The 24056-nt window shown below is 44.7% G+C and overlaps 2 protein-coding genes across 2 annotated transcripts in view; both read left to right on the top strand.

Annotated features, from left to right (window-relative positions):
* The window catches only part of rnf220b (ring finger protein 220b), a gene marked incomplete at both ends in the record, with an annotated part of 45152 nt that extends 30435 nt beyond the window's left edge, over positions 1–14717 (top strand). The window contains 11 exons of the mRNA XM_083648214.1: positions 521–563; positions 880–969; positions 5221–5264; positions 5489–5576; positions 9962–10058; positions 10376–10435; positions 10602–10660; positions 10886–10976; positions 13065–13173; positions 14462–14536; positions 14646–14717. Coding sequence (XP_083504340.1) covers positions 521–563; positions 880–969; positions 5221–5264; positions 5489–5576; positions 9962–10058; positions 10376–10435; positions 10602–10660; positions 10886–10976; positions 13065–13173; positions 14462–14536; positions 14646–14717 — 828 coding nt within the window. The remainder of the gene's footprint in view (positions 1–520; positions 564–879; positions 970–5220; positions 5265–5488; positions 5577–9961; positions 10059–10375; positions 10436–10601; positions 10661–10885; positions 10977–13064; positions 13174–14461; positions 14537–14645) is intronic.
* Positions 14718–19916: 5199 nt separating this feature from the next.
* On the top strand, positions 19917–23735 carry LOC310786169 (AT-rich interactive domain-containing protein 5B-like; the record flags this gene model as incomplete). The annotated part of the gene is made up of 2 exons (XM_083647342.1): positions 19917–21845; positions 22662–23735. 2 exons carry the CDS (start codon positions 19917–19919, stop codon positions 23733–23735), a joined length of 3003 nt encoding a protein of 1000 aa, XP_083503468.1.
* Between the last annotated feature and the right edge of the window lie 321 nt (positions 23736–24056).

Raw genomic sequence — 24056 nt, 5'->3', positions numbered from 1 at the left:
ATACGTCAAGATGTAAAAAAGAAAAGAAAATGGGGGTAAAAGGCATTTTAATAATAATTATTCATATTAATAATCATTCCCAAAGGCTGGGTTGGGACGCAGGTTTTATTTGGGTCACCAAATAAATTTGCAGAATTTCTTCCACAGTTTTTTTTTATTTAAAATGTATATATTGTTTTACTGAGAGGCAATAAAAACAATGAGACAGCCTGGTAACTCAGCCTAAATGCATTAATTTAGTCTAATTTATAAAGTATTTGTGTATATATTGTTTTCAATGACGTGCATAAAAGGAAGTTGTGAGACATCAATTTGAACTGGCTGGTTGACCTATTCAAGACAGGTGATAAAAACGGTCAGGAACATTCATTTATGCACAAATTATCTCTTCTCGTGATTTATAGAGAAGGCCTATTGTGAATGAGGTTGCGATGGTTTATAATTTTTTTAAAGTGGGTCCCCAGCAAAAGAAAAAGAAAGTTTGTGAACCACTGTTGTAATATCTTTGTGTTTTCCACAGACTTTCCTCCGTGTGAGAGCGAACAGACACACACGACTAAATGGTATGTTGACGCTGCTTCACGCACATTTTACTTGACGTTGAACTGTTGTTTCATTGCGTTTCATTGCTGTCCAGAGAGTTCACAGAATTTACCTTTTTTAAATCATATTAAATGAACAAAACAAAACACATTCATTCATGGAGTGAGGAGTCTCATATTTTAGCTTCTTCTGTTCACACCGATGTGGACCCCCCCCCCCCACCACCCAGTCATTGAGATATCTCCCCTTTCCCACACCGCCTCCCCTGACCTAGCGCCCACACGAGCAGAGGAGCTATTAACCCTTTCAACTTTTGACCTCTTGATATGTTAACAGTCGATGACCTCTGCTGGTGCAGGTGCTACGTCAAATCCGCCCCATTACGCCCCCACAGCGCAGGAGGCCACCTAGACTGCTCACAAGCTGGTAAGACGCATGAGAAGCACCAAGCATCCCCACACTCACTTGATGAAGCCTCACCATACGCTTGAGTGGCCACGTCCTGGATTTGAGCCCATTTTATTTCTCCCTACAATATTGAGTCAATGAAACACACCTGTGAAGTTCTTCAAGTAAAACATATTTATAAATATTTTTAGTATTTTAGGAATTTCTAGTAGCACGAAAAAGCTATTACTCTGATTGGCTGGCAGTGTGAGTCCCCAAATATTACCATTTAACTTTTAGTTGTAATTTAGGTTAATTACCATGCAGTTCAATGTTACCATGATGCATGTAGTTCAAAGTGTAGAACATCCACTAGTTTTTCCACGTGATTTTGCATGTTAGCAGATATATTTATATATCAATATTGACATTATTTTCTATTATGATTGTGATCATATTGCCCAGTTCCACCCTCAAATAGCATGAAGCTGCCTCACCAATAAGGCAAAGGAAGTCAACATTTAAACAATGGTAGGCTACTGTCAGTAGGAAGCTTCATTATTTGGTTGACAAGATATTTTACAAATTAATAGAATAAATATCTAAATTTCTTCGGGCAATGCCACCCATCCCCCCCCCCCCCCCCCATTCCCCACCAAACATGGATAGCATTTTGAAGACGAGTTTTTAAAATAGTCCTGTAATATGACAGGGTCTGGTGTTTTGGGGAAAAAGGGTATTTTTTTTTTTACAGATTATGAAAGTGCATATTGTGAGCTTTCACATGACATGTCATACATTGAAATCTGAAAATAGTAGAAGATATGCTTATTTATTTGAATGTTTGCACTCCTAAAAGCAACATTCAGAGAAAATCACCCTGAAAGTTGCAAAAAATATATATTAAAAAAATTATAAGTAGTGATCCTAAAACGGTTTGTTATCATTTTAGTGTGTACTTCAACATCTAAACTTGCGTAATGTGGAAAAAAAAAGTGAAAAACATTTTCTTTGAAAAAAAAAACTTTTATCTTGATTTGTGCACGATTGCATATACTTGCTACCCCTTTGACAGAGAAAATGTAAGTTACATTAGCTTTATTTACATAATCAATAGTTTAATGCAGTTACACATAGTTATTAAGGCATAAATGCACACACCCAGACACACAGCGACCTATGACCAATTTTTCAGGCTCCCCCACTCTGTTCCACTGTCTACAGAATCACATGCCCTCTTGTTTTTGCTGCCTTCAGAATGGAAGTCAAAACAGATATAATCTCATGTGTATAGTATAGTATAGTATAGTATAGTATAGTATAGTATAGTATAGTATACTATAGTATAGTATAGTATCGTATCTCTATAAGTATCATTGACTGTCTGTCGATTTTCATGTAAACCTCCATCCGTGAATATGCAAGGGTGCATCTCTTTGCAAAGATATTATGTAGGCTAAATACATTCATATTATGTAGGCTAAATACATTCATATTATGTAGGCTAAATACATTCATATATTATGTAGGCTAAATACATTCATATATTATGTAGGCTAAATACATTCATATTATGTAGGCTAAATACAGATATTATGTAGGCTAAATACGTTCATTTGAGACGACTTCCTTCACTCCTGTCTCATGCTTTTTGATCTCAAGATGGCTCATTATTCTTTTTGGCTGTTAAATTCCATTCAGCATCAGCCTTTCACAGACCTCCTGTCCTAGCATCATCAGCTCAGTGTCCCTGCACTGATATTAAACCTGTAGGCCTACACAGCCTACTCAGAGCTGTGGCTGGTTATTATCACCATCTCCAGTCTCTGGCTCTTAGCTGACTCTTCAAACTGCCAGAGCTGTCCGGCTCTGTTACACTTTATTGGGCTTTATAACAGGCGATTATAATGAGCTCCTAAATACATGTCAGGGAGGAAAGAGAGAGGGGTCTCCTCTGTTGGTTAATCAAACTCCCCCTCTCTCTCTCTACTCTGTTTGATGAGCTCCTCCTCGTCTACGACCGTCTTCTTAACCATTACGTTGGCTGGGATGTGGGTGGCGCGGGGGTCACGGCCGCCCGCTCCCTGTCCCCCCCCCCCCCCCCCCCCCCTGGGGGCCACTGTCACCCAGCACGTATTAGAGGGCCCTAAAACTTAATGTCCCCTTATGCAATGTGCAGTCAGTCAGCGAGAGGGAGAGGAGGTGGAGGTGCAGGCGCTGTTCTGCCGTGTTCACTTTTATATCAGCGTCTATGGGAGGAAGGTGGGTGGAGGAGGGTGGAGTGACAGCTAGGGAAATCTGAAGGAGCTATGGGAACTTTTTGCCCCAAAGCTGTGCGGCGTATAGGGAGAAGCAACCCACACCTGTACCTCCTGGATCTACAGTATGACTGTGCTCCAGGCTGCACCTGGCTCTGAAGTTTCTACAGTATTATATAAGAAAGCAAGGATATGTCCACACCCACATGGTGAATTTGGCTCAAACTCTCTTAAACTCTGAAACACAAATAGTGTGATTATTACATTGAGATGGGAAGTAACTAAGTACAAATACTTGGTTACTGTACTTGAGTAGGATTATCAGGTATCTGTACTTTACTGAATATTTATTTTATTTAGTTTTAGGTTTTAATGCATGACAGACAAATATGATGCAACGTTGTTTGTCTCTCTCGTCTCGCGCTCCCCCAGCTTTTACGCATTATGTGCACCTTTTTCGTGGAAAAACCATATCACACAAATTATTAATCAAAGTATAGTCTTTATACATCTTGGAGAGGATATTTTAAGTTTAATAGTCTTTGAATTATATTAATATGATATGAGTTTCTATTAGCTTTGCACAGAAACAGCTGGTAGAAATACAAATACTTTTTACTTTTATCCTTTTGAGTACATTTCAGAGTCTGTACTTTTTTACTTTTACTTGAGTAATTAAGTTTAATCAGTAGTTCTACTTTTACTTTTACTTTTAGTATTTTTTACATAATTAACTGTACTTCTACTTAAGTAAAGAATGTGTGTACTTTTCCCATCTCTCGATACCGCGTGAAATTAGTTCAAATGCATCTCGACAGATTATATGTGGTTAGAAACTGACAACTACCAATCAGTTATAATGCCTGCTGTTCTAAAAGAAACTTCTGGAATTGCTGAACTAGAAAGTTTACCACAAAGGGACTCAAATCCTCAGTCTTGTGATCCAGAATCAGACACCTTGTCCATTAGGCCAGGTGGTTTGACAGCTGGAACAGGGTAACTTCTTATGTATTTGCCACTAGGAAAAGGTTTTTGTTAAGTGTCTAAAAGCCCTTAGCCTCAGTCCAACCAGCCACACCTGAACACTTAACAGGCTGTGATTAGGCCTCAGGTCTGTTTGTTCTTTGTCTGCTGAGATGCTGCTTTGGTGTTTTCATTCCTGAGATTGAGATTTATTAGATGACCTTTGTTTAGTTAAATTGTTGTCCTGCTTTGCCATTTATTTAAACCGTTGTCATCATTTGATGTCATGCTTTTTCAATCAACTACAACCTTGAAACATCTCCCTCTGGTCCAAGGCTTGAAGTGTAACCAGCAGTCCCTCAGTTTAGCACATGGTCCTTGGAGATGGAATAGCCTTGACAGTGGACATGGATCAGAAAAAGTTCCGCTCTCTATGGTTTTCTCTCTCATAGCCCTCTGCTCATATCTCTGCAGAGGTCGGGGGGGAGTAGTGATGTGATGCTAGCGAACAATCCGATTATTTTCAGTCAGTAGACCATCATCAGTTCCTGGTTCAGCAGGAGGGAATAATATCAACTGTGAAATAAAGCAACATTAGCATTGCAAAACCTGTAGCGGCTGTAGCTCAGGAGGTAGAGCGGGTCGTCCATTAATCGCTTTGGATAAAAGAGGTCGGTGGTTCGATTCCCGGCTCCTCCAGTCTGCATGTCGAAGTGTTCCTGGGCAAGATACTAAACCCCAAATTGCTCCCGTTGGTGTGCCAGCACCCTGCGTGGTAACCTGCCACCGTCGGTGTATGAATGGGTGAATGTACCAACTGACTATAAAGTGCTTTGGATAAAAGCGCTATATAAATGCAGGCCATTTACCATACCTGTGGGTACATTTATTTATTGCTGCATCTAGTGCGGATAACTCAACATACTGCACACACTCTATTGCAATGCATTTACTAGTGCTTTCACTATTTATGACTCCAAAATGCAGCACAGCTGTCATTTGAAGTAAATCTCCATCATATTGATGTTTCCTGTTTGTCTTGACCCTGTCACTTCCTGTCTGTCCACAGTCAGGATTAACAAGCTGAAGAGGAGGAAACCAGAGGAAGGACAGGTACCTTCACTTTGTCTTTCTCACTCTGACAATGACAGCTGGTATTGTTGTTAATTCCATGGCATGTTTTATTGTAAATTGACATACTCGTGTGTGTGTGTGTGTGTGTGTGTGTGTGTGTGTGTGTGTGTGTGTGCGTGTGCGCGTGCGTGTGTGTGTGTGTGTGTGTGCGTGTGCGTGTGCGTGCGTGCGTGCGTGTGTGTGTGTGTGTGTGTATGGGGTAGGAGGGTCCTGTGGACCTGGTACCTTTGGAGGATGAGTGGAATGAGAGGAGAAGGATACAGATGACATCTATACTGAGCGGGTTCAAAGGTAAGCATAAAGTAGTTGGTTGGTGTGTATGTGTGCAAATGTGCTTTTTTCATGTGTGTGTGTGTGTGTGTGTGTGTGTGTGTGTGTGTGTGTGTGTGTGTGTGTGTGTGTGTGTGTGTGTGCGTGCGTGTGCGTGTGCGTGTGCGTGTGCGTGTGCGTGTGTGTGTGTATGAGCCATGGAGGTATCCGTCTGGGTGATCTTCTTCAGTGGGGTGCAGAGATGGGAAAAGTACACACATTCTTTACTTAAGTAGAAGTACAGTTACTTGTGTAAAAAAAGGAAAAAAAAGTAGAAGTACTGATTCAACTTATATACACAAGTAAAAGTAAAAAAGTAAAGGCTCTGAAATATACTCAAGTATAAAGTATTTTCTGTGCAAGGTGAATAGAAACTCACGTCATTAATATAATTCAAATACTATTAAACTTAAAAGATCCCTTCAAAACATCTTTTAAGATGCATAAAGGTTATATTTGATTAATAATTGGTGTAATTTTTCCCCACAAAAAAGTTGCACATAATGCAAATAAGTGTGAAAGCTGAGAGCATGAGACGACAGAGACAGACAAACAAACAATGTGGGTTCAAGCATCAGTCAGTTTTGAATAGCAAAGGAAACAGTGAAAAGCCCTCTTAAGTAGTCTGACCTGGTGGCATAGAGATTTAGCTTGCTGCTCCGCATTATTGAGTCAGTTTAGAGGTCGTCGGTTCGAGCCTCGGTCAGTTTTGAATGGGGACAGCCAGAGGAAAGAGAGAGCTGGTGGTGCCATGGGCTTTTCCACCACATAGAGATGTGGGAACATGCTCGTGGCACGTCTGATTCCCGCTCCACCACCACAATCAGTGAATTTTGAAATTCAACAGCCAGATGAAAAACTCTGATACTGAAACGGTTGGATTGCTGTCTCGCAGTTTGGAGCTTGTGGGTTCGAGCCTCAGTCAGCCCTGAGAAAACCTGTATTAAGTACTCTGACCTGCTGGCACGGAGTGTTGGCTTGCTGCACCGCAATATGTAGGTCGTGGGTTTGATCCTTGGTCAATTTTGAATGGTGAAAGCAAGAGGAAAGAGTGAAAAGCCCTGAGAAAACCTGTCTTAAGTAGTCTGACCTGGTGGCATAGAGAGTTGGCTTGCTGCTCTGCATTATTGAGTCAGTTTTGAGGTTGTGGGTTCGAGCCTCGGTCAGTTTTGAATGGTGACAGCCAGAGGAAAGAGATAAAAGCGCCCAGAGAAGAGCTGTGAGTGTGAAGGGGAGCTGGTGGTGTGGAAAAATGTTAGTCGACTACCTATTTTCACTGGTGAAAACTAGACTAAAAATGTTAGGGAGGGACGAATTGGGAAGAGATCCAATCAGAAGAGAAGAAGAAATTAAACATCTGTGTCTGTATTGCACTTTCAAACCTTAAAACAATTCCAGAATAACAAATTAATATATCTTTACAATAAGTTTGGAAATTCTAATGAATAGTTACAGTTTTCTTTGACTAAGATGAGATGAATATACTTAGACACTTAGTTGATGAAAACTTGACTAAATAAAATCAGGATGAGGTTGACTAAATATGATAAAAGCTTAAAGGAGAATTTAGTTTTTTTTTAACCTGGAGCCCTCTCCTCACATTAATTATTATCTGACGACTCACCCAGTGTTCTCTGCAGCGATTTGGACCGTCGTAGGCGTTGTTGTGATCGAAATAGTACTCCAAGCCAGTCCTTGAATGCGCTCCGTCGGGGCCACATGGCAGCGTGCTCTTCTTCCATGTAAATAGACAGTTTTCTTCCCGTGTTCAACCCATATCGTCATTATATGACGCCTAAAGAAACATCAGACTGCTATTCACCCCCGGGCTATTTACAGCAGTCTTTACATGGATCCCATTTCCTCATTTCGGGTCAGTGTCACCAACTCTCGTCAAGTCCCGCGAGACTTTCCTGCCGGCTTGCCTGTGGACTGACTTGACGAGAGTTGGTGACACTGACCCGAAATTAGGAAATGGGATGCCTGTAAATACCGCTGGAAATAGCCCGGGGGAGATTGGCAGTCTGATGTTTCTTTATAATGACGATATGGGTCGAAAACGGGAATAAAACTGTCTATTTAAATGGAGGAACAGCACGCTTCCATGTGGCCCCGACGGAGCTCAATTCTAGGACTGGCATGGACACTATTGATCTCCAAACAATGCGTAGGAGGCACAAAAACGCTGCGTAGAACACTGGGTGAGTCGTCAGATAATAATTAATGTGAGGAGACGGATCCAGGTTAAAACAAAAAATCCTTTAAGAGAAAGTGGATTACAGCTCACTCAGATAAACATGTGAATGTTGTGTGATATGCAAAGGTTATTGGTTCAATCCCAGCCTTAGGCAATTTCTTAAAAAGTACTCACATTATAAGCTGCAGCAGTGATCCTTCTTTATCATCACCAGTAGTTTGAACACTGATAGAAATAAGCTGATGAAGGAGACTAGTCAGTCCCTGACTCTAGCTCAACTCACTGGTACAAATCTCACCTGTCTCACTCTTTATGCTGTGTTATTGTCAGTGTTAATACAGTGTGTATAAATCAGAAGGTTAACTCCCAACAGCTCATAGCTCAGTCGGCTGAGCGGCTGTGTCACTGTCTCTGTCTGACAGGTTGACTGTTGGTTCGATTCCCTATGGAGGAGACATATTACAGCACTGCCCTGTCTTTAACGTCACCAGCGTAGTGCCTCCTACAGGCAGATACACAGAGCGACACAGCGCCCCCTACAGATCCACAGAAATGGACACTGGACAGACTGCAAAGAGATCCAGACATGTCATATACTGAGTCTAGAGCAGTTTTTCAAAAAGTTTTTTTTACACCTAGCGGCAACAAACCACATCCTACAATCACAAAGGTTATACTTCCGATGTCAGTAAAATTTCAGCTCTCTGTGGTCTTCTGTCTCATAACCCTCAGCTCATGTCTCTGCAGAGGTCAGGGGGGGAGAACATCCCCCCCCTTAGATCCAGGTAGTGCCAGCTGAACGGGATTAGAACCCACAACCTCTGGCCCCGGTGTCTCTGTGTGTATTATTCCTTCACACCACCAGCCACCCTTCACAATCACAGCTCTTCTCCGGGCGCTCTTGTCTCTTCCCTCTGCCTGTCACCATTCAAAACTGACTGAGGCTCGAACCCACGACCGCAAAAGTGGCTGAGGTCTCAATATTGCCAGGCAGCAAGCCTACTCTCTGTGCCACCAAGTCAGACTGATTGAATGAGGTTTTCTCAGGGCTTTAAATGACTCTTTCCTCTGGCTGTCGACATTCAAAACTGACTGAGGATCGAACCCACAACCTCAAAAGTCACTGAGGCTCAAACCCACAAGCACCAAACTGCTAGACTGCAATCCATCTCTCTGAGCTAGTGGGTCATAGCAATTAAGACTAGAAGATTAAAGTATAGTCTTTATGCATCTTAATATGTTTTGAAGGGACCTTTTAAGTTGAATATTATTTGAATTATATTAATATGATGTGAGTTTCTATTCGCCTTGCACAGAAAACCTTTTACTTTTATACTTGAGTACATTTCAGAGCCTGTACATTTTTCCTTTTACTTGAGTAATTAAGTTGAATCAGTACTTCTGCTTTACCAGTCTTTTTTTTTACACAAATAACTGTACTTCTACTTAATCAGAGCAACAATGTGATTAAATTTGATGATTAAAAATTACACATCTGTGCAATAGGCTAAGTAGGCCTAAATAACTCAGATATAGGGTTTGCAATTGTAACGTTCCATATAATGAAGTATCTCATGCTTGTTGATTTAATGATTGTTTTGCACCTGCTGCTCACGTTTGAGATACTTCTGGCTCGCCTGGAAAGAAGGTGGGAGCAGCCGAGTACAGTCAGCCAATCAGAGGCAGAGAGGGGCGGGTCATGCCTTCGCCATCATGGGGAAAAAAATATCACATACCGGTAGTACAGACTTCACTTCATGTCAGCTGTCAGCCTGTCAATCAGCTGTCAATGCGGTTTGTTGCCACACAATAAACCAGTGGTTTGTTCCAAGCCAGTGTGATCCTTGACTCACTCTCACACGGCAGCCAATCAGCGTTGAACAGCGAGCGACTGATGCCAGCGAAATTTCGCTCGAGTTGGGATATTTCATCTCGGGCGACGAGCGAATTTTCACCCTATTGCTCTGTCTCTCTCTGTCGCTTGGACGGCCAGTGATTTTTCTCCCGGGCGAATATACGCTCAATCGCTCGTTTGCATTGACTTTGTATGTAAACTCGATGCCAGCAAAAAACTTGAATAGGTCGGTGTGAACGCACCTTAATAGTAACCTTTTGGAAGAAGAATTGAATTCTTTTATTGAACAAGTTTTCTCTATCAATGTCCCATCAGGTGCGATGCTGGTGAGCACTACCTCTAAGGAGTGTCGGGACAGTGATGCCGACCTGGACGTGGATGGAGATGACACTCTGGAGTACGGCAGAGCGCAGTATCCTTTAGCCTGGCCAGGGTTAGTTACTGAAGCTCATAGTGTATTACAGTATCCTTTAGCCTGGGCACATAGGCTACTGAAGCTCATAGTGGACTTAAGTTAACTTTTAAAGCGATGTTGGTCTGGGTAGTGCAGCGGCCAGCGGTAGACTCCCTGCTTACCAACATGAGGGTTGCAGGTTCGAAAAAAGAAAAGAAAAGAGAAAAAGAAAACAATATTTGAAAAAGAAAATAATATTTCTTCTGCATTTGACAGGTTAGGCGTACTTGTTGTTCGCTCCACACTGTTCTATGTTTCCTAAGCTTTGTTCTCAGATACACAGAGACAGATGTAATCCCCTGCTCAGGAGAACGCTCCAAGGACACAGCAATAAAGTATGTGTTCCACCTAATACCAACATTCATTCACACTGGATACAAAAAAATTAGATATGAATTATTCATACAATATATTATTTTTCATAAATTATATCATAGAAGTATTTGTCTTGTTTTTTTTGTCTTCATGGAGCTTTTAAATGTGTTTTGTTGTGTTTTGCAGTAGCAGCACATTGCCTGATTCTAGAGTAAACCTAGAATTTCCCAAATGGTCAAATGAGGGTGAGTCAAACTATTTCCAAATTAATGCATTTTAATAGATTTAAAATAGAATATTTGATTGGTTAAATAAAAAGCTTTGGGGAATTTTATAATTTCAGATCTTGGGATAGACATTAATGAGTTGATGGTTATTTTGGAGTAAAATCCTGCAATATAAAATTTACAATATTTATTCAGTCATTTATCTATTTATTTACTCATTTGTTTTGTTTTTTGTTTATTCAGGGAGTCCATCTACCAGCAGTGGAGAGAGTACCAAGGTGGACGGCAGCATAGCTGGTCTACCCAAAACGTGTAAAAACACAGAGTTAGAGATGTACGTTTCTTACAACCTTGTTGGGATTTCCAGTGTATTCTCTTGACTGTTGTTTACATGAAATCGCGCTTCTTTTCTTTTTGTCAGGTCAGTCTTAGTTTGGATGTCACTACACATCTGTATTAGCTACTTACCTTTTAAGACCTTGTCTGACTTTTTGTGATATAATTGTTTCTTTTTAACATTTTCAGCGCCAGGCTCAGTACAATAACAGCCAGTTAAATATCAATCAATTCTTAGTTGCCAGAAAAACACTCCTTTCCCACGTGCTCCATTAGATTTCTGGCATTAATATGCAAATTGACGGCATCACAGGTGTGGCTTTACTGGGTATTTTATGACAGATTCCCGTGTGAATCAGCCAATCAGCGATGAGTACCGGACCTATTCGTTTCTCTAACGCAGTGGTTCCCAGCCTTAGGGTCACGACCCTATGTGGGATCTGGCTACCTGCCCCGCTGTGTGGGCTACCTGCCCCGCTGTGTGGACTACCTGCCCCGCTGTGTAGGCTACCTGCTCCGCTGGAGAATACAATACTATATCAGTGTGATGATATCATCAATCAAGCTGATAGGGGGCGACGCGTGCACTGTGCACACATTTCATCACCGTTAACGCCTTGTGTCCTGTCTGCCTTGCCGTACAGTATGTTTGCTGATATAGCCTACGCTATCTTTTAAGTGTGTGTGTGTGTGTGTGTGTGTGTGTAACTGTGAGGACTCTGACACATGCCCCCCCCCCCACCTATGATAAATGAGACTGCAGGCAATGTGATTGCTGCTAAATTTCACGCTCACTGTCCATGTTGGCCAGCCAATAATTTAATCTGTCTTCGATTTATAAATGACTCTCCAGTGTGTCTGTCTAACCCTCCCTCTCCTCTGCTGTTATGTCTGCCTAACCCTCCCTCTCCTCTGCTGTTATGTCTGCCTAACCCTCCCTCTCCTCTGCTGTTATGTCTGTCTAACCCTCCCTCTCCTCTGCTGTTATGTCTGTCTAACCCTCCCTCTCCTCTGCTGTTATGTCTGCCTAACCCTCCCTCTCCTCTGCTGTTATGTCTGCCTAACCCTCCCTCTCCTCTGCTGTTATGTCTGCCTAACCATCCCTCTCCTCTGCTGTTATGTCTGCCTAAGCCTCCCTCTCCCCTGCTGTTATGTCTGTCTAACCCTCCCTCTCCCCTGCTGTTATGTCTGCCTAACCTTCCCTCTCCTCTGCTGTTATGTCTGCCTAACCCTCCCTCTCCTCTGCTGTTATGTCTGTCTAACCCTCCCTCTCCTCTGCTGTTATGTCTGTCTAACCCTCCCTCTCCTCTGCTGTTATGTCTGCCTAACCCTCCCTCTCCTCCGCTGTTATGTCTGTCTAACCCTCCCTCTCCTCTGCTGTTACAGTATGTCTGCCTAAGCCTCCCTCTCCTCTGCTGTTATGTCTGCCTAAGCCTCCCTCTCCTCTGCTGTTATGTCTGCCTAACCCTCCCTCTCCCCTGCTGTTATGTCTGTCTAACCCTCCCTCTCCTCTGCTGTTATGTCTGTCTAACCCTCCCTCTCCTCTGCTGTTATGTCTGCCTAAGCCTCCCTCTCCTCTGCTGTTATGTCTGCCTAAGCCTCCCTCTCCTCTGCTGTTATGTCTGTCTAACCCTCCCTCTCCTCTGCTGTTATGTCTGCCTAACCCTCCCTCTCCTCTGCTGTTATGTCTGTCTAACCCTCCCTCTCCCCTGCTGTTATGTCTGTCTAACCCTCCCTCTCCCCTGCTGTTATGTCTGCCTAACCCTCCCTCTCCTCTGCTGTTATGTCTGCCTAACCCTCCCTCTCCTCTGCTGTTATGTCTGTCTAACCCTCCCTCTCCTCTGCTGTTATGTCTGCCTAACCCTCCCTCTCCTCTGCTGTTATGTCTGTCTAACCCTCCCTCTCCCCTGCTGTTATGTCTGTCTAACCCTCCCTCTCCTCTGCTGTTATGTCTGCCTAACCCTCCCTCTCCTCTGCTGTTATGTCTGTCTAAGCCTCCCTCTCCCCTGCTGTTATGTCTGCCTAACCCTCCCTCTCCCCTGCTGTTATGTCTGTCTAACCCTCCCTCTCCCCTCCGTGTGTGCAGACTCTCAGAGGATTCCACGCTGACGACTCTGGATGCACTTAAAGCTCGGATCCGCGATCTGGAGAAACAGCTGTCTAAAGGGGACAGATTCAAATGCCTCATCTGCATGGTGAGTATTACAGTCAAGAGGACAAATCACAGCATATTCATGCCAAAACTAACGATTATTTTCATTTATCGATTAATCTGTTGATTATTTTCTTGACTAATCGATTAGTCGTTTCAAATGTCTTCTTTTGTCCCGACCAACAGTCCACAACCCAAAGATAACCAGTTCACTATCATAGAAGACTGAGCCATAGCCGGGTGGGGTCGTCAAAAGGGCCTTTCTGTGTGGAGTTTGCATGTTCTCCCCGTGCCTCCCGGGGGTTTCCTTCATATAGGAACCCCCTTCACCAAAACATGCAATATCCTGGTTGCTAATGTGGTTCCTCCTCTGGTCGTTAAGGGCGCCTGTTCGGAGGGAGGGGAACCGGTTGGAATAGCGTGAACCTCCCACGTGCTATGTCCTACCGGTGAAGCTTCCCCTGTCAGGTGAAAAGAAGCGGCTGGCTAACTGCCCATGTCTCGGAGGAAGCATGGAGCCAGTTTTGGCTCTCCCCAGATCGGCAGAGGGTGGAGTAGCAACCAGGATAAATAAAAGTAAATTAGCACTAAGGGGGATAAAAATGGGATAAAAAATCGGGAAGAATATATATATAAAAAAAAGACTGAGCCATAGAAGACGAAAGAAACCAGAAAATGTTCACATTTAAGAAGCTGGAACAAGATTTTTTTAAATCCTTAAAAATTTGTCCAAACGAATATTCCTATATGGATTTAATAGTCCTACTATATATGTACCGGTATATCATTTTTACTTGTATCATAGGAGATTACCATAGATCTATGTTGCTAGGCCAATTCTGGCTTTGGCACTTTCTGCAAGCATATTAATTTTTGTCTCCCTATCCCCCCCCCCCCCCCCTTCCATAAAAAAAAGGTTTTTGCTCATCTTAGCTCTGGTGGAAAATGAGGTTGTAGGTATACTAGGCATACTGCACCATGATAGATATTTCAGGTAAATGAGGTTGTAGGTGTAGGCATTCAGACAGCATTATTTCTCCGTGACAGATATTTCAGACAGGTCATTGAGGTTGTTGGTGACTGCTCCGTGACAGATATTTCAGACAGGTCATTGAGGTTGTTGGTGTAGGCCTACAGTCACACAGCATCACTGCTCCGTGACAAAAACCTCCACTATTTGTGCAATAAATCCTTTAACGCACCGGCTCGACACTGGCCTGTTCTTGTGTTGTTGCTAAGGAGATGCTCTAAATGTAGATTCATGTTGCCATCTAGTGGCAATGTTCCTTTACTACAGGTAAGGAATCATCACCTATATTCTCTCTCTGCAGGACACCTACACCACCCCCCTCACCTCCATCCAGTGCTGGCACGTCCACTGTGAGGAGTGTTGGCTTCGGACGCTGGTAAAACATCACAAACGCCACAGTGACCCTTCATCAACATGCTGCTCATCTGCTTCCCAGCTCAGTACGGCTCACTTCAGAGACATGCTTTGTTTTGTCTTTCTTTCAGGGAGCAAAGAAGTTGTGTCCTCAGTGCAACACCATCACCTCACCTGGAGACCTGAGGCGGGTCTACCTGTGACACAGCCACTCGCAGTGAGGAAGGGGAGGGGCTTGTGGTGTTTTAACCTATCAGGGGTGGACGTGAGGGCAGCTGGCCTGTCGTGAACCCCACCGTCGTCCTCCTCGCACCTTCCTGATGCTACCCATTTGTCCATGTAACCCCCCCCCCCCCCCCAACACAGTTGGACAACATCATGGCAAGTGTGACCGCCTACATGACCTTTGACCTTCCATTAGAGCCCTATGCTGTTTAGAGAGCCAAAGCCACACCCTCTTCCGGTTTAGGCATACAAAACCAAGGGATTTCATCTGCCATTCTTTTTTCCATAGACATTTCGTGAAATGCTTATAAAAAAATATTTTTACTTGGTCAAGCCAAGCAATTCAGCTATATTTAGAATCAGGAGAGGCTATAATAACATTTCACTGGGACCAAAACGTTAAAAAAAAATTGCGGATGAAAAAATAGTTTGTGTTTTTTTTCTTTTTTTTGGTCCGGGTCTGAGTGAAATGTTCTATCGTCTCTCCTGATTCTAAATATAGCTGAATTGCTTGGTTTGACCAAGTCAAACTATTTTTCGCTGCGGCCAGCATAGCTGGGCAGCAGCTCTATGACTCACTCTTGGTTGGTCCACCAAAAAATGTCGGTCCACATAATCAAACACACACACACACACACGTCCATGCCCTTATCAGTGATGTCACTCGGGCTGAGCATGCTCACTCAAGCAATTGTGCGCCGGTGATGTCACAATGTCAAGTGTGACCAGTGCGTTGACTTTATCAGTGATGTCACTCGGGCTGAGCGTGCGTCATTGATGTCACAATGTCAAGACTGAGGGACAGAATGTAGGGAAACAGTAGATAGATACATCCAGGAGGAGGCGGTAATGCAATCTGGGAACCCAGTCTATTTTTATTTGAAAAATCAAAATCAGTTTTTGAACTTATGTTGATTCATATCTCCTGTTCTTTTATCCTTGACTGTTCTGTTCCGTTTTCTTTACATAATGATGCTATGTGTTACTTGTATGTCCTGTATGACCAGGGACCATGTCGGAAATAAGTGTTCACACTTTCACATGTATATATCTCTTGGATTTTGTTGTTCTTTATCCAGAATAAAATCAATCAAACAAATTCTCATATCTGGCCACAGCTATGGCGAATTCGCATTTGACAATGTCTATGGAAACAAGTGCAAATACGCTATATGCCAGGCAGCATGTGTGTTACTGATGACATCACTGATCTGTCAGCTGGCTGCCTGGCAACAGGCAGCCAGCTGCCGGCAACTGATGACATCATTTTTTTCCCTCAGGGTTGTGAGTCAGTCAGTCAGCTTCAGAAGGAGCCAGATTTAGGCCGGCAGCTATATAATATGCCAGGCAGCATGTGTGTTAGTGAGTGATGTCATCAGTGATGTAACAAAAACAATTATGTCATCAGCGAGTGATGTCATCAGTGAATGATGTCATCAGAGATGTCACTCTTTGTCCTCAGGGTTGTCGGTCAGCTTCAGACAGAACCAGATTTAGGCCGGCAGCCAGCTAGCTGCCAGGCAAAAACAAAAAACGGATGAAATCCCTTGGCTCATATGCCTAAACCAGAAGAGGGTGACTTTGGCTCTCTATTCATGTTCCTGCTGCAACTTCAGCCCAGATTGGAAGAGGCATCTAACAATAAACTATGAGAGCTCAGGCACTGAAGAAGAAAAAAAACATACGGAAAAACACTTTGTATTTATCAATTTTGTAATCCTTTGTCTGTTTTATGAAGAACAACACAAATAGTAAAATCACATGGAAAGCACATGTACATAGTTTTGTGTATGTTTGGAATGGTGTGTGTATATGATGTGGACTAGTTGAACAATCCGACTGTATTTTACTGTACAGTTTTGTCTTTGCTTAGATCATCTTATTCGTTTAGCTCCTGTAGGTTGGAAACATTTAACGTAATCTCAAGAAATTGTGTCAATTCTTTTGGCTTTTGTCATTGATGTGTTTTTTTTGTATAGGATCATTAAATCAAATTTTATCAATGTTACTACAATAAAACTTGTGTCTAAAAAGCTGATGCTTGACATCTTTTAAATACTAGTGGATCCGTGGGAGGTCTCCAAAGCCTCATAACTCACTGATGATATCACTTAGATGTGGTGATGTCACCAGTGATGTCACTCAAGCACTCAATGATGATATCATCAGTGATGATGTCACCAGATGATGTCATCATTGCTCGAGTGACATCACATCATTAGGTAATTAGGGCAATTACCTAATCAAAAAATATGGCTCCGTCAGGTCACCCGCATGGGTGCTCTTTACACTTCCTGAAAGTTTCAGCCTAATCGCATGACATCATCACTGATGAGGTAATCAACCATGTTTAAACATCATTCAGCCCATTTGGCAAATAACCTCTGTTGGAAACATTGGAAACTACTTGCAAAAGGAATCAAGCAGAGTCATTTAAAGAGAGAGTAGTGCCAACGGGGGTCCAAAATGCTTGATAGTCACGACTCACGTAGCTACAGTATGAGTGTGTGAGGGGGAGTATGTTCCAGGAAGTATGTTTAAATGCATAAAATAAAGCTGATACTATTCAATTTGATTCTTTAAACGTCTTAGCCTTTCAAAGTACATCACAAACGTTCCATTCTGCTGCAAATTCTACAGCACTATTTCATCCAGAACCTTACTTCCGGGGAACTATTGCCAGGTAAAAAACTGGTCCATTGGAGTGAATGGAGATGACACAACTCTTATATCTCCATCGCTCTGGAATCAAGGCGGAGAGCAGCAGAGAGGATCCAGGTCACAACTTCTGGATCACTACCTGGAATTGACAGGATGGCTTGAGAGACACCTGTGAGAGACACCTGTCTAGACCAGGTGCCCAAATTCTTTCCTATGAAGTGCCAAAAAAGCTGGATGGAGGGAAAATACATGTTGAAGGTTATGTGAAATTACATTACATTCAAATATAATAATAAATAATAATAAAAAAAAAACACTGCTCTAGTATCTGTTTAACAGTAATTCTATTAGATTAGATTCAGAGTTGATTGTAAAAATAAAAATAAAATAAAAGGAAAAAACACCTTTCTGACAGGAAGTGGATGCAACTCAAGGTGTGTAGCCCTAACCCTACCCATAGAAGAGATTGTTCCCTCATCAAATCTTTGCCTAATTGGTATAAGTATCATCAAATTGGTCAGCCATGGTCTAGACCAGGTTGGAGGCCGTCTCTTAGCACGCCACACGAAGAGGCTAGGTACTCATCCAGATACTGTTTTCCACTGGAGAGCTGAGTCCGCAGTGTAAACTTGTTGTCTTGAAGAACATACATAATAATAATAATACATTGGATTTATATAGCGCTTTTCTAAATACTCAAAGTCGCTTTACACACAATCAAATAATTTAATAGATACAAAACATAAAAAGAACATACATGTATGTACCCTGATTGTTGGTTCTGACAGGGTTGTTGTCGACCTGCCTCCTGAACATCCAAAAGTTTACAGATGTACTTCATAATTATCCAACTTAAAGGGACTATAAACTATGTATGAGGTACTTGCATACAGTCAGAGTACTACATGCAGTAGAATGCAGCCGGCGCGGTCCCAGTTTGGAGAAATGGAGCCCGGCCGCATCAGGTAAGTAGAGCTGTCTGCTAAGTGTGAAGGGGCCATGAGCAAAAAAAACAAAAACATTCTGGTGTAATCCAAATCTCCACAAGCCCTGAGATGCCAAGTTGACTTGGAAAGATGTCATTTACACCCTGCTTTTAGCTTAAATCTGCACTGGAGCCAGGTGCTCAAGCTAGAAGAAAAAATAGAAATGCATATGGTATACATGGCTATATTTCAGATGTATTTTCATGTAAACTTGGCATCTCAGGGCTTGTGGAGGAGACTTGGATTACGCCAGGTGAGCAGTATAGAAGTATTTTATGTATTTTTTCTGTTCTTTAAGTTTTTGCTCATGGCCCCCTTCACACTCAGCAGTCAACTCTACTTGGCTCTACTTGCCTGATGCAGCTGGTGCCGGTTGCATTCTACTGCATGTATAGTACACTGACTGTATGCAAGTAGCTCATACAAGCCCACATCAAACCAGGACCACATGCGTCATGTAGCAACCAGGCGACCTTATGCAACTCAAGCCCATTTGAAGAAACTACATCTTTCAACAGCCCAAGTTTGGCACTGATGACATCACTGATGACATCATCAGTGGGATCAAATGAGTAAGAGCTCTCTCTGTTCCACTGATGATGTCATCAGTGATGTCATAAATTGTGACATCATCAGTGATGTCAGATCAATTGTGACATCACGCACACACACACACACACAAGACAGACACACACGTACACACACGGACGCGCACGCGCACGCACACACACACAAAGTCCCAGTGATGATGTCATCAGTGATAAAAAGCAGTTGTGACATCAGTGATGGCATAAGAGTCCCTCTGATGATGTCATCAGTGATGTCATAAGAGCAAAATCAAGTCCCAGGGGCAGACACTGAAAGAAGTGGGAGTCTGGCTTCAGACCCCCGTCTTCAGCCATGGACAGCTGTATGTTGCCAGCTCCAGGACAGGTGATCCAGCATCCCTGAAGTATGCCATCAAGGAGCAGCCAGGGCGAGGCCACGCAGCGGCCAAGCTGCATATACAAGCTGCATATCCTTTTGCTGGATCACTGCTGGATTGCTGCTCCTTGTAAACATGGGACAGGATGGAGAAACTCAAATAGAACCTTGTCTGCCATGCCTGCCAGATGACTTGCCATGAAGTAAACAAAAGCGTCCTTCCTCCTGGCTACCAAAAGCTACTATATAACATTGGAATTGCTTGAGTGACATCACTGATGACATCATCACTGATGACATTACTCACTGATGAAATAAGAATTGCTCGAGTGACATCACTGATTACATCATCATTGAGTGCTCCAGTGACATCACTGGTGAATGATCAGTGTTTTATGACATCATTGATGATGTCATAGACATTGTGACATCATCAGTGATCTCATAAATCCTTCCCTGCAGAGGCTATATGTAGGACCGGTGCAACTGGTCCACATCACCAATTCTGCATAAATGTTATCATCAGTGAGTAATGCCATCGCAATTGCTCAAGTGACATCAGCCGAACGCCACCCTATTATAGTAGTAAGGTCAGAAAACATGGAGATGGAGCTGAACTCAATGAAGTGGGTCGGCTCGTCCTGCGGTTCACATGGACCATATATATTCTACAAAGCCTTTAAATGGAACCAGGATGGCATAACGAGGATTCTGTCTCTCGGAGACTTTTTCTTCGTCAGATGTAAACCGGACGATCCTATTTGCATAGCGGAGCTTCAGCTGCTCTGGGAAGAAAGAACGAGCAAGCTACTTTTATCAAGCTCCAAACTGTATTTCCTACCCGAGGATACTCCCCAGGGACGCACAGCAAGACATGGAGAGCACGAGGTCATTGCAGTGTCCAAAAAGGTGATTGTGCTGCTGAAGGACCTGGTGCAGTGGTCGGTACTGGACCTCTCAGGTTGGGCCCACGGGCTGGACCTCTCAGGATGGGCCCACGGGCTGAGGGCAGAGCCCCTCAAACCCTCTGTGCTCCGGGAGCTGGGGAGCAACAGGAGGCAGCAAACTCTCCACCACTACCGAGAGAGCACCCTGACCAGCAGACTCAACTTCAGGGACATCCAGAGGGAGAGGGCAGAACTGGGCCAAGAGGACGATGGGCGGAGGGTTCTGTTACTGAGCTACCCCCAGTACTGCCGCTACCGCTCGGTCCTTGCCCGGCTCAGGGAGCGACCGTCCTCTCTGCTCATGGACCACACAGTGCTGGCGCTAGGCGGTATCGCCGAACTGGACGGGAACAGGAGGATCCTGTACTGCCGGGACACCTTTGAACACCCTGGTCTGCTGCAGAACGAGAGCATCTGTGACAAGTTAGCTCCCAACCTGAAGGGACGACGGCGCAAGAAGCTGTCCATCTCCCAGAGCAGGGACTTACAGGGTCAGGGGTCAAACCAGGTGTCAGCAGGAGCTCAGGACCGCTGCAGCTTAGACAGCAAAACTCGTAACAAGGTGAAATACAACTGTAAAGTGGCGATACCAAACGGTAAAATAACCTTGGCGGCCAAACCCAAAGGCGACGGCCTCAGCAAGAAATCCCTAGCTGAAGACAGGGGGAACGGGAGGGAGAAAGAAGATAAAAAGGAGGAGAGGAATGAGAAGGAGGAGAGGAAAGAGGAGGAAACATCAGAGGAGAGCACAGCGGAGGAGCAGGCTTTCTTGGTAGCGCTCTACAAGTACATGAAAGGAAGAGATACACCCATAGAGAAGATCCCCTTCCTCGGCTTCAAACAGATTAACCTTTGGACAATGTTTCAAGCTGCTCAGAAACTCGGAGGATATGAGTTGATCACAGTTTGCAGACAGTGGAAGCACTTATATGATGAATTAGGTGGGAATCCCAGAAGCACGAATAAGGCCACGTCTACACGCAGACACTACGAGAGTCTCCTCCTCCCTTATGAGAGGCAGGCCAATTCCAAACAGGGGATCAAAAGGGAAACAGACGAGACAGTGAAAGGCTTCGAGGAATCACACGACTTCAAGGTGGAAGAGAAGAATTGTGAGCTTTCCACAGCCATACAGCAAGAGGCCTGTTTGAAAGATGAACCAATTGTAATGGAGGAGGAGAAGTTACATCTGACCCTGAGGAAGGAGGAGTCGCACTGCAGAGCGCCTCATGCAGGTCTACCCTGCCATAGAGGGCCTAGTCCCCACCCTGGATGGAGGCAGATCTGTGAAGGCCTCCAAATGAAACTCACCTCTGAGCAGCAAATTAAGGGGCACTTCATTCCGGACCAGAACATACCGGCTGGACATGTTGCTCTGGCCGAACCCACCAGAATGATAGAAAGTCACGGGGGGAGAGTCGGGAAAGGGTTGCCTATGTGCCAACAGTCTGTGGACTATTCCTTCCCAGATAAAGACTATGGTATCACCAAGGAGGAGTCAGAGCAGAGTCCCACTCAGACGGCTGCCTACTGCAAAGCCAGCCAAGTAGTCATGTCTCCTCTGGCCAAGAAGAGGCTCCTCTCTCAAGTGTGCGAGACCAACCCTTTGTCCTTTACCTCACAGTCTCTTCAATCTCCACCTCCCCTGGTTCCTCCCTCTCCCCCAGCCAAGAAGAGGCTCCTCTCTCAAGTGTGCGAGACCAATCCTTTCTCCTTTACCTCACTGTCTCTTCAACCTCCACCTCCCCTGGTTCCTCCCTCTCCCCCAGCCAAGAAGAGGCTCCTCTCTCAAGTGTGTGAGACCAATCCTTTCTCCTTTACCTCACTGTCTCTTCAACCTCCACCTCCCCTGGTTCCTCCCTCTCCCCCAGCCAAGAAGAGGCTCCTCTCTCAAGTGTGCGAGACCAATCCTTTCTCCTTTACCTCACTGTCTCTTCAACCTCCACCTCCCCTGGTTCCTCCCTCTCCCCCAGCCAAGAAGAGGCTCCTCTCTCAAGTGTGCGAGACCAACCCTTTGTCCTTTACCTCACTGTCTCTTCAACCTCCACCTCCCCTGGTTCCTCCCTCTCCCCCAGCCAAGAAGAGGCTCCTCTCTCAAGTGTGCGAGACCAACCCTTTGTCCTTTACCTCACTGTCTCTTCAACCTCCACCTCCCCTGGTTCCTCCCTCTCCCCCAGCCAAGACGAGGCTCCTCTCTCAAGTGTGCGAGACCAACCCTTTGTCCTTTACCTCACTGTTTCTTCAACCTCCACCTCCCCTGGTTCCTCCCTCTCCCCCGGCCAAGAAGAGGCTCCTCTCTCAAGTGTGCGAGACCAACCCTTTGTCCTTTACCTCACGGTCTCTTCAACCTCCACCTCCCCTGGTTCCTCCCTCTCCCTCGGCCAAGAAGAGTCTCCTCTCTCAAGTGTGCGAGACCAACCCTTTCTCCTTTACCTCATGGTCTCTTCAACCTCCACCTCCCCTGGTTCCTCCTTCTCCCCCGGCCATATCGGTGGTTGAAAGGGAGAGGGAAAGGAGGAAGGGAGAAGAAGTGGTGGCGGGACAGAGGTTGGGGTGTGTGACATACAGCAGCCAGGAGGTAGCGCCCATCTTCAGGCCATCGTTCATCCAGCACACCCACAGCAGCAAGCCTCCCCAGCAAGCCAGTGGTCCAGCAGAGAGGAGCCCTCTTGGGGAGCTTTCAGAGACTTACGGCTGCCGAACGAGCCACCATCTACAGCCCCAAGTCAATCCTCTGTGGCAGCCCTACCTCCCCCGAACCCATGCTCAGGATGTGGAGAAACTCCTCCAAGTCTCCTCTGCCCAGCCCCAGAGCTATGCAGGTGACTGCTACTTTTCCCCTCACCTCCACAGTCTGTACAGGCAAACTCACAACTGCCTCAGCCAGGAGAGGATGGCTGGCTTCTCCAGCGGAGAGAGGAGAGGCCATTACCCCAGGGACAGTGAAGGCAGCCAGGGCTTCCTTTGTAGCAGCTTGGAGAGAGAGGCCTGGCTCTACAGATCACACTACAGTGACAGGACTCAAACACACGAAGACAGTAGAGAGGCAGATGAGCCCAGAGACTTCACTATTTCTAAACCTCTCTCTCAGAGAGTATCCTCCTCCTCCAAGCCTTCCTTCTTCAGTCTCCCATACCCCATCATGCAGCAGGGTTTGGATTCCCACCCCAAGGCGTACAGAGTTCCTCCTATGACCATCTCAGCCCCCAAACAGCCGTTCCCCAGCACCAAAAGTTCCCCTTACACATCCTTCACCAGCTGCATTCGATCCAGCAAGCGGAGTCTAGAGAACGAGGGCGGCCCAGATAGGAAAGTTCGCGTGGTGATGCCGATGCACCCCGCCAACGCAATCCACCCAGAAGAACTCCAATCGGCTGAGCCAGCCCACTCCGTTCATCTCAACAACCATCTCCCCAAGGAGCGCCCCCCGAGTGTTGCCAACTTGGCGACTTTGTCACTATATTTGCCTACTTTTTAGACCCGCATGGCGACTTCATTTCTCTAAAGTGACGAGCGACAAATCTGTCACGTTTTTCTGACCGTGGGAAGCAATGTTAATAATCCGGTGCATTTTGCCAATAAATTTCGGCGGCTGCTGTCTGTCTTTCTCTCTCCCTGTCAGTGCTTCACACAGATACACACAGTACATCCTGTCAGTGCTTCACACAGATACACACAGTACAACCCCTCCCTTCCCTCCACTGAGAGCAGCAGGAGAGTTTTGCGTATGCCAAATCTGGCCTGGGTGGGCGCATGTTGCAGATTGGAGACCACATTGCATTAATATGTGGGAGGGGTA

This window comes from Poromitra crassiceps, assembly GCF_964638095.1.
Source record: "Poromitra crassiceps genome assembly, chromosome: 12".
Lineage (NCBI taxonomy): Eukaryota > Metazoa > Chordata > Actinopteri > Beryciformes > Melamphaidae > Poromitra > Poromitra crassiceps.
The sequence above is the reverse complement of the archived record's forward strand: the minus strand, read 5'-3'. Positions and strand labels throughout refer to the sequence as shown.